General features: G+C 46.8%; 1 protein-coding gene across 1 annotated transcript; it reads left to right on the forward strand.

The window, feature by feature from the left end:
* Positions 1–269: 269 nt before the first annotated feature.
* LOC106550837 (kelch-like protein 26) lies at positions 270–9,980 on the forward strand. The gene is made up of 4 exons (XM_014068819.2): positions 270–412; positions 2,120–2,198; positions 3,092–3,319; positions 8,212–9,980. The coding sequence occupies exons 1-4, from the start codon at positions 334–336 to the stop codon at positions 9,707–9,709; spliced, it is 1,884 nt and encodes a 627-aa protein (XP_013924294.2). The 5' UTR covers positions 270–333; the 3' UTR covers positions 9,710–9,980.
* Positions 9,981–10,493: the final 513 nt, after the last annotated feature.

The following is a 10,493-nucleotide window of genomic DNA, read 5'->3' on the forward strand; positions in this document are numbered from 1 at the left end:
CCAGAATCATTCTTTCATTCTAAAAGTAGAAATTCCATACATTGACTGAATGCCTGGAACACTCCAGATTGGCCATGGATTTCAGGCCTTCCCTCATAGGATGTGAGTCTCAATTTTTCCATTTTGAGCAAAATTGTTTGCTGGGATGCCAAAACTGACATTTCAGAAGACGGACTAGGACAAAAATGGGAGAAATCGGTGCCTAGTTCGTGCCAGGATTTATTTCTGCCTTGAAGTAAAGGATTGTTTAAGTCCACATTCTGATCAATCCCCAGATAAGGAACAGGATGAATTCTTTGGCTGGTTCCTGAGCCTTCTTGGGAGGCTGAGAAAATGGATTCCCTGAGAGACAGCGATGAAGAAGATGGGACAGAAAAACCACTTCAGTCTCATGAAACCTATTTATGTCAAGGTAAGTTTGAAGATCGTCTAGGGCAGCCTTCTCTGATAGCATGGATAATCCATGGATTATGGATCAGGGGCCAGCAAGCTGTGGCTCTGGAGCCGCATGTGGCTCTTTCATCCCTCTGCTGTGGCTCCCTGTCACCGGTCGGCTCCACAATTGATAGGGTTTTTGGTTAGGATAGGTAGAGGAAAAAAGGTGCCATGCTAGGAGGAGACTCTATGGTGAGGGAAAAGGACTTCCAGTCAGCTCCAGAATTGAATGGTGGGCTTCTGGTTAGGACCTTTGTGGCTCTTTGAGTGTTTAAGGTTGCCGACGCCTGTTATGGAAGTTGGTCCCGCATATCTAAAGCTCTTTAATCCTGTATAACTGAAGTCCTCTGATTTGAAGTCCTTGAATAGCTTCAAGTCCCATGTGGAATGGTTAAAAAAAAAACTAGGGAGATTGAATATGGACGAGTGAAAATTCAAAGAAGGCACAATTATTATTTTCCAATGTTAGAAAGGCATGCAAGAGACCATCTTGAGCAAATGACTTGGGATGATGAGGAAGAACTTTAATATATACAGAGAGAAATGTAAGAACCTCTCAACAATAAATTGCCTTTTATTGAAACACGATGCTCTAGAAAAATTCAGTAGAAGTGGTTCTAGTTATTACGATGTTCCCCTCTTTTGATGATTTAATCTTGAGCAAGAAGATTGGGCCAAGGGACCACTAAGGTCCAATCTACAATTAGAATAGAATAACAGAGTTGGAAGAGGCCTTGGAGGTCTTCTAGTCCAACCCCCTTCTTAGGCAAGAAACCCTACACCACTTCAGACAAATAGTTATCCAACATCTTCTTAAAAACTTCCAGTGTTGGAGCATCCATAACTTTTGGAGGCAAGTTGTTTGGCTCTGAATCCCAAGAGTATCTATGTTGCATATATATAGGAAAGAACACATAACCAGGTCAGCCTAGGATTGATTGATTGAATGAATGAATGAATGAATGAATTTATATGCCACCCATCTCACTATCCAAAGCAACTCTGGGCAAGTTATATAATTTCATTAGCAATTTCTTTGGTGCGTAAATTGATTTTGGCCTCTGTTTATGAAAGCTACATAGAGCTAATCCATGACTTACAACAGTTTATTGTTCAAAATTGAAATGGCACTTACGACCATTTTTCACAACCACTGCAACATCCCTATGGTGGTCATGTGATCAAAATTCAGCCGCTAGGCAACTGACTCATATTTATGACGGTTGCAGTGTCCCGGGGTTATGTGCTCCCCTTTTGTGACCTTCTGACAAACGAAGTCAATGGGGAAGGCAGATTCACTTACCAACTGTGTTGCTAACTTTACAACCGCAGTGATTCACTTAACAACTGTGGCAAGAAAGGTCATACAATGGGGGGAAAACTCATGTAACAACTTAGCAACAGAAATTTTGGGCTCAGTTATCGTCGTATGCTGAGGACTCCCTGTATCTGATTTTGTTGCTGTTGCAATTATGCTTTCGTTCCCTTCGCATTGCGCTGCAGTTTTTACTCTCTGGCTGGCCACCCTTAGAGTCATGTCAATGACACCAGGTCAGAACATAAGTTGCATCCACATCTGTATCAATCTATAAGAAACCAGACTGAGAAGTTTGGGGGCTTTCTACTTTTACATGTATGTGTACTTCCATGCACATGTGCTTTGTGTACGTATTTATTTTGCTAGGTTTGAAACAGCTATACCAGTCCCAACAGCTTTGTGATGTCACTTTGGGGGTTGAAGGAAGGAGCTTTCCTTGCCACAGGTAAGTCATCCCGACAGCCCTACAGATCCCTCTACCTCAGAGGTGGGTTCCTACCAGTTCGCACCGGTTCGTCAAATCTACCGAACTGGTTAGAAGAGGTTCCACCAGTGGACCCGGAAAGTAGGCCACACCTACAGAAGAGGTTCCAAAATTTTTTGAAACCCACCACTCACACACAGACAGACAGACAGACTCAGAGAGAGAGAGAGAGAGAGAGAGAGAGAGAGAGAGAGAGAGAGAGAGAGAAGGAAGGAAGGAAGGAAGGAAGGAAGGAAGGAAGGAAGGAAGGAAGGAAGGAAGGAAGGAAGGAAGGAAGGAAGGAAGGAAGGAAAAAGGGACAGAGAGAAAAAAGGAAGGAGAGAGAGAGAGAGAGAGAGAGAGAGAGAGAGAGAGAGAGAGGGAGAGAGAGAGAGAGAGAGAGAGAGAGAGAGAGAGAACACATGGGCGGCAAGCCACTCCCACCAGGTCACATGGCCGGCAAGCCACTCCCACAAAGGAAGCCACACCCACAGAGTAGGTTCAAAAAAATTTTGAAACCCACCACTGCTCTACCTATACAGGTATTGTTGAACTACAACACATTTGGTGTGGGGGGGGCAGGGGGGAGACTTGGCTACAATTCTTGGAGAAGTGAATTGCTTTGTAAGATATTTTGTTTTGCATTCTGTTATCTTCTTGCCAGAGACTTTATTTATGTTTATTTTTGGGCTCGCAGCCAGCGTGAGTCGGGGCTGATAAAGTTCTTTCCTTTTAAGTCTGTCTGCCTGTCGTCTGTGAACGAGTGGAGAAGGGGGGGTCAGAACACCTACCCACAACTTAATATCAATGTCCAAAGCCATCCTATGCTCATCAGCTTTTTTTTCTCTCTCCTCTCTCTCTCTCTCTCTCTGCAGGATGCTGCTAGCATCTGTTAGCCCTTATTTTCGAGACCTTTTCACCAGTGGCAGCGGCGAGTCTCAAAATGGGGAGATCTTACTTGAGGACATGACAGCCTCCACACTCCACAGCTTGCTGGATTACCTCTACACAGAGGAATTATCCCTCTCAGCCGAGACTGCTCACGATCTTTTCACAGCAGCTAGCAAGCTTCAGATCCTCCCCTTGAAAGAAACAGTTGGAAGGTAATGTTCACAGGGTAACAACAGTCGGAAGGGACCAACTTCCAAGAATAATAGCAATAGCAGTTAGACTTATATACCGCTTCATAGGGCTTTCAGCCCTCTCTAAGCGGTTTACAGAGTCAGCATATCGCCCCACAGTCTGGGTCCTCATTTCACCCACCTCGGAAGGATGGAAGGCTGAGTCAACCTTGAGCCAGTGAGATTAGAACCGCTGAACTGCAGATAACAGTCAGCTGAAGTGGCCTGCAATACTGCACCCTAACCACTGCGCCACCTCGGCTCTTCAAGAAGATAATAAGGATAAATAATAATGCTACAGTCATCGTTCATGGGTAACATAAACATCAGATGGCCCTGTGAGAGTTAGGTGTTCAGCATAATGATGGCATGAGGGGAAAACATGTCTTTGCGCCTAGTTGTTTCGCATTCAATGCGAGGGGAAGAGTTATAACAGAATAACAGAGTTGGAAGGGACCTTGGAGGTCTTCTAGTCCAATCCCCGGCTCAAGCAAGAGACCGTATACCTGTAATGGCGAATCTATGGAGCCATATCGGTGGGCACGCGAGCTGAGCTCCGGCGCGCATGCATGCACCAGCCAGCTGATTTTCGGGCCTTCTGGGCCCACCAGGTGTCAGGAAACATGCTGTTTTTGGCCTCCAGGGTGGGGGAGGCTGTTTTCACCCTCCCCAGTCTCCTAGAAAGGCTCTGGAGCCTGGGGAGAGTGAAAAACAGGCCTTCCGGTCTGACCAGGTCAGCAAATGGGCTGTTTCTGGCCTCCAGAGGGCCTCCAGGGGGGTGGGGAAGGCCGTTTTCACACTTCCCAGGATCCTAGAGAGGGTCTGGAGCCTGGGGAGGGTGAAAAGCGGATCCACCATGCCATCGCATGCCAAAAGCAGGGGGAGTGCAGGGGGCACGTGCATATGCAGGGGAGGTCACATAAAATTATGGGTGGGGTCATGCATGTGCTTGCACTCCCCCATGCTTTTGGCACACAATGGCAAAAAGAGCCGAGGTGGCGCAATGGTTAGGGTGCAGTACTGCAGGCCGCTTCAGTTGACTATTATCTACAGTTCAGCGGTTCTAATCTCACCGGCTCAAGGTTGACTCAGCCTTCCATCCTTCCGAAGTGGGTGAAATGAGGACCCAGACTGTGGGGGCAATATGCTGACTCTGTAAACCGCTTAGAGAGGGCTGAAAGCCCTATGAAGCGGTATATAAGTTTAACTGCTATTGCTATTGCTATTGCTATTATCCATCACTGCTCTATACCATTTCAGACAAATGGCAGTCCAGTCTCTTCTTAAAAACCTCCAGTGATGAAACAACCACAACATCTGAAGGCAACTTCTGTTCCACTGGTTGATTGTCCTCACTGTTAGGAACTTTTTCCTCAGTTCTTTGGTCAGGAATCCACCTAAATTTGGAAGTCATTCTTTTTCCAATCACAATTCTCATGGTCTCTTTAGCAAGATGTCCTAAGGAGAAAGGAACGGGGTTAGTTCTGGCAACTGAAGTTATTTCCTACCCATCGCGCGATATCTTCTGCTCTTCACCAATCCCAAAGGACCTTGCAGCTTCTTTACAAAACTGTCCCGCTTCTCAGCCGAGCATCTCGAAACCCACTCTAGATTAGCAGGTCCTCCACACTGTCAGATACACAACGCAGCTAATCCTCGTCTTCAGTGGTGGGTTTCCTTTTTTTTTTTAATACTGGTTCGCTCATGGGTCCGTGTGACGCTTCTGTGCATGCGCAGAGAAGCGTCCGGGTAGGTGGGTGGAGCTTCCCACCACCGGCACTTACTAGCTCACGCGATCTGGGCTGAACCGCGAGCAACCTACCTCTGCTCCGTTTGTTTCGTGACTGAAATTACGATGCTGGAAAAAATGACATTACTGTTTTTCACTCTTATGACTGTTACAGCATCCCCATGGTCACATGATCAAAATTTGCACGCATGGCAACTGGCTCATGTTTATGATGCTTGCGGTGTTCCTGGGTTATGTTTTGCAAACTTTTCACTAGCAAAATCAACGGGGAAGCCAGATATACTTAATAACCGTGTTACTAAACTTAACAACTGCAGCGATCTACTTAATAACTGTGGCAAGAAAGTTTGCAAAGAGGGACCAAACTCACTTAACCCTTGTCTTGCTTAGCAACAGAAATGCTGAGCACCCTTGTGGTCATAAGTCAAGGACTATCTTGTATAGCAAAAATTGAACTTCCAAAGGTTCAGCTACTATAAGTATAAATACAACTACATCAAAGTCAAATCTGAATGTCTGTAGAGATTCTCAAGGAATATTGAATATAGCTGTCGGCAACGGAATATAAATCCTTCCGTTCCCCGCTATCCTGTCAGAGCTGAAGAAGCTTCTTGGAAGAGAAGTGAAACGTGTTCAAAAGAAAAAGAAACCAGAAAGCCCAGTTGCCTCCTGAAAAAGCATCTTTGGGACTTTCAGGATAAATGCGCCTTGCCTCCCTAAAATCTGGACTGCAAAACATTTCAGGAGTTATGTTTGCACAATATGGAGGACTAAGCTAAAAGGGGGGTATTTTTGTACTTCAGTGTGTTTTGGGAAACAATCATTGTCTTAGCACATCATTTGAGCCGTGGTGGCGCAATGGTTAGAACGCAGCACTGCAGGCTAACTCGCTGGTTACTCCAGCAGTTTGATCCTGATCGGCTTAAGGTTAGCTCAGTCTTCCATCCTTCCGAGGTCAGTAAAATGAGAACCCAGATTGTTGGGGTAAGTGTCCTGACCTGGGCTTCACAAAATCATGAAGCAGACTCCTTGTCCTGACAAAACCCCTTTTTATTAAGCTTATGTGAATTCCTCTCATTCACATCCAGCACAGTCCTGGCAAACAGCCTTTCGAGGATGTATTTACAACCACCGACCTTATCAGGCTTGGAGAGCTGCCAGGCTGATATCTTCCAAATGCAACACTGGACAAGAAAATACTTGGCAAGGAGCCTCTGAGAGTCCCGAAAAAATCTTCACACTAATTAAACGAACTAATTGTCTCCTGCAAACTCCACTCCCCCTTCGCTCCTCTTTATTCCCTATGGGAGGGGCCATTCACCCTCCACCTGTGCCTTTACTCCCGAGCCAGCCCTTGTTCCTTAACTTCTCCTTTCTCTTGGCAGCTCTGCACATGGGAACAGGCTCCAGCTGTTGTTCTGCCCCACTGATCTCTGACTCCAAAGGCAGCTGATAACTGTCAGATGGCCCTGGCCCCCTCTCTGCCTCTGATGCAGAGCCCTCATCAGAGCCTTCCCCAGACTCCAGGACTGGTCAAGGTTCCTCCCCAACCTCCTCACTGCCTGCCACCAGCTCTGCTGGCCACTAGCGGGCCACAACAGTAAGAGGCTGACTTCATAAACCGCTTAAAGAAAGTTGTAAAACACTGTGAAGTGGTATATAAGTCCAAGTGCTATTGCTATTACTACATGAATCAGACCATGATACAGAGGCATCATAAAGTTGGCTTATTCAGGCATAGCAAGTTGTACGGAGCCCCGTGGGCTAGACTAACCTGAAGCGTGAAAATTAGTGTGTTGTCTGAAAGCAAGCACTTTTTCTTCAAGGCATACCCTGTGCCCAAAAGGGCACATCACCAGGATACTGACATGAGAGAACTGGGCCAAAAACTAAACTTGATTTATACTTAACATTTACATCTAAATGTAGATTAAACACAATGCAATTTACTTTTTTATTTAAATTAAAACCATTAAATGGCATTAATAGGAGTATCCCCCGTGCCTTTCATAATTTCCTCTTTCTGCCTCATTAAAACATATAATTGGATGGCAACTTTGCGGAGAGTTCTGGGGGGGGGGGAGGGTGTCAAAGGATAACCTTTCTGGGACTTCATGCAGCTCTGGAGAACTCACGGGCTGAACTTTGCAATATTCTTGGAAACACATCGTTATAGGTAGCCCAAAAGCGCACCGCTCCTTGGGGCTGTTTCGTACATGAGCCTCTCATTGTGCCAAGGGAAGTGCCATTGCTTAATCAAAGTTGCTTTCTTTTCAAAAGAGATGTTCTGGCAAGTTTACAAATCTACAGGTTTTGATGTTGAGGAAGATGCTCAGCAACCCTCTCTGCTTCCTCAAATGTCTGGGGAGAAAAATGCAGGATATGACTTATCCTGCATCGTCTACCCTTCAGCAACATTTGCTCTCTCACTCCAAAACTATCAGCAAGGTCTCAGCCAGAGGTGGGATTCAGCAGTGACGTGCAGTGAGCTTTATGGCTGGTGAGGCAAGGGGGCAAAAGCCACCATATGTCTACCGCCCTATGTCTGCCAGCACCGGGGCTTTGGCGGGGCTTTTGGAAAACCCTGCCAAAGCCTTGGTGCGGCTTTCCAAAAGCCCCACTGAAGCCCCGCTGCTGTGTCTGCCATACAGGCAGGATGAGTTCTGCTCTATGGCGGACACAGCGGCAGGGATTTAAAGCCCCGGCGCTGTGTCTGCCATACAGGCGGGACACGTCCCGCTCCATAGCGGACACAGTGCTGGGGCTTCGGTGGGGCTTTCCGAAAGGGCAGCACTCCGAACGCGGCATAAGCTATTCTATTCTATTCTATTCCATTCCATTCCGTTCTACTCTAATTCTATTCTATTCTATTCTATTCCATTCCATTCCATTCTACTTTAATTCTATTCTATTCTGTCGGTTCTGGTTCTGGTTCTGGTTCTGGTTCTGGTTCTGGTTCTGGTTCTGGTTCTGGTTCCGGTTCCGGTTCCGGTTCCGGTTCCGGTTCCATTCCATTCCATTCCATTCCATTCTATTCTTTTCTATTCTATTCTATTCTATTCTATTCTTATTCTTTTATTAGTAAAAATGTTTGACTCTACATTTATCTTCGCTTTTCTCTCAGGTTTCTTGAGCTGAATATTTCCATGGGCAATTGCCTCAATCTGTATGGCTTGGCTTATGAGTTCAATCATCCACCTTTGCTCCAAGCAGCTCTAAGCTACATTGAACAACACTTTGGAACCCTCGTAAAGCAAGAAGCTTTCCTGAATCTCGATTCTGGTGCGCTGATCCATCTCATCTGCTCAGACCACTTGGAAATAACCTCTGAACTGGTCATCTATCAGGCTGTGCGCAGTTGGGTGGAAGCGGCCACCTCCGTACGCCTCCCGCTGTTTCAGAAGCTTCTTGGACATGTCCGCTTTCCACTGCTCACTCATGACGAGCTCGTTGACGTTCAGGCAGATATTGCAGAATATTATCGCCATGTGCGCCTCCGGTGGAAGGAACTCGACGGGATAGGGAGATTGCTAGAGAGCGGTGGGCTCAGAAAAGGCATGTTTGACAACTATTTTGTGTGCGTAGAGGTCAACGAAAGCAGGATCCAGGACGGAGACAACCCAGAATCTTATTTGCATTGTTTTGATCCTCATGCCGAGAAGTGGGAGAAGTTACCGCCAGTAAAATATCTGAGCTACTCCGGATGTGCTTCCGTGGGATGCAAACTTTATCTGTCCGGTGGCCAGAAGGACAATTGTACATTTGTTGACGCTCTTTATGAATACAGCTCCTTGACTAGTCAATGGATGCAGCTTCCATCTATGAGCACAAGCCGGGCTGTGCATCCCTTCCTAGCCTGCAGCAAGAAACTCTATGCTCTTGGAGGCTGCAATGACCTGGGTCCTCTTACTTCCGCTGAGGCCTTCTGCGTGGAGCAGAATACCTGGAATCCCATTGCTAACCTTCCCCTTGCTTTGATGTACCCTGCTTCAGCAGTGCTCAAGAATAAGCTCTACCTAATAGGAGGGAAAGCTTCCTGGAGCTACCGGGGCCTTCTTATCTATGACATAAACGCCAATTGGTGGACTGAGGTGCCCATGGAGTTTGCCTGTTACGGCGCAGCGGCTGTCTCCATTGGAAACGGGATATATGTTTTGGGTGGATACTCCGAGGAGAGGGGCAATGTCCTAGTCCACACTCTGATGGGCAGTGAAGAGGTTCCTTCCTGTACCAAAGGTAGCTTTTACCTCTGTGAGAATGGCAGAGTCAATTGGGACATCACCATACCGGACTTGCCCATCGCCTTGGCATTCGCTTGCGCATTGGAATTCCAAGGTAAGATTTACCTGTTAGCGGGCAAAGATGAGAATGACTCCTATAACACAAGCTACAGCTGGGTACCAGAGGACACAAGCTGGACCCAATGCCCGGAAGAAATCCCTGTCACCCATGAAGTGAGGCTGTTCAATTGTGCAACCTTGAAGATGCCCAAAAAGCCAATCCGAAGTCTTCTGCTTGCAACAACAGCCAAGTCTACTGTAACCGGGGTGGACCACGCCAAGAAAGGACAGTCAGGTTCATACACCAACGATGGCTGTGGGCTGAACTGCTGCTGGGGTTGAAATTGATGCCAAAAGGGCTCCCCCCCCCCCCAATCTCCCCGATTCCTCTGGCTTTTAGCAACCCAAAAGAAGGCGGTCTCTCCCAAATGTAGGACACCTCTGCCCTCAGGGCTGATGGGCTTCATGGATGTTACCCTTGAAACAATGAGTCTGCTTGGGATGGACATAACACAAAATCAATACCATCAGCGCTCTCCATTCATCCTTTCCGAGATGAAAAGGTTACATCTTTCTTAGGCTTGTATTAAAAAGCTCTGGCTCTGTTTTAGGGTTTGGGGTTGTGTTTCGTTTTTGCTATTTTCTCCATCCTTGGAGATCACTTGGGAAATTATTTCATTACATTTTACTTCGACTGCCCTCTGAATAATTCCATGCTGCTTATGTGTGGCTCCCAGCCAAACAGTTCGGATCTGGCTTGCTAGTTTTGAAAGCTGAAGCTCCCCGTAGACCGGGGGTGTCAAACTCAATTTCATTGAGGGCCACATCAGAGCTCTGGTTGACACTCGGGACCAGGTGGGTGTGGCTGACTGGGTGGGTGTGGCCATCTTGATGCCACTCCCCAAACTGCTGGCATGTTTCCTCTTTGCATTGGGTAGATGTGGGCCGGCCTCTTACATTTTCCAGGACAGCCTTGTCGTATATGTTCAGATGATATAAATCAAGGTGAAAATTTCTAACTGTGACAATGAAAGTTATTGTTTGGGTTGAAACCAGTGATGGGTTGCAGGCAGTACGCCCCAGTACAGGCATACCGGTGCCTGCCGGGAGCACCGGATACCATTCT

The sequence above is a fragment of the Thamnophis sirtalis genome, unplaced genomic scaffold (genome assembly GCF_051295495.1).
Source record: "Thamnophis sirtalis isolate CommonGarterSnake01/CBP01778 unplaced genomic scaffold, rThaSir2_p1.2 scaffold_2, whole genome shotgun sequence".
In the NCBI taxonomy this organism is placed as follows: domain Eukaryota; kingdom Metazoa; phylum Chordata; class Lepidosauria; order Squamata; family Natricidae; genus Thamnophis; species Thamnophis sirtalis.

Excerpts from the sequence above, each read along its gene's own strand:
- LOC106550837 (XM_014068819.2), top strand. The coding sequence starts at position 334 with ATGGATTCCCTGAGAGACAGCGATGAAGAAGATGGGACAGAAAAACCA. Across the intron at positions 413-2,119 it reads TGAAACCTATTTATGTCAAG|GTTTGAAACAGCTATACCAG; the intron begins GTAAGTTTGAAG and ends TTATTTTGCTAG. Across the intron at positions 2,199-3,091 it reads AGGAGCTTTCCTTGCCACAG|GATGCTGCTAGCATCTGTTA; the intron begins GTAAGTCATCCC and ends CTCTCTCTGCAG.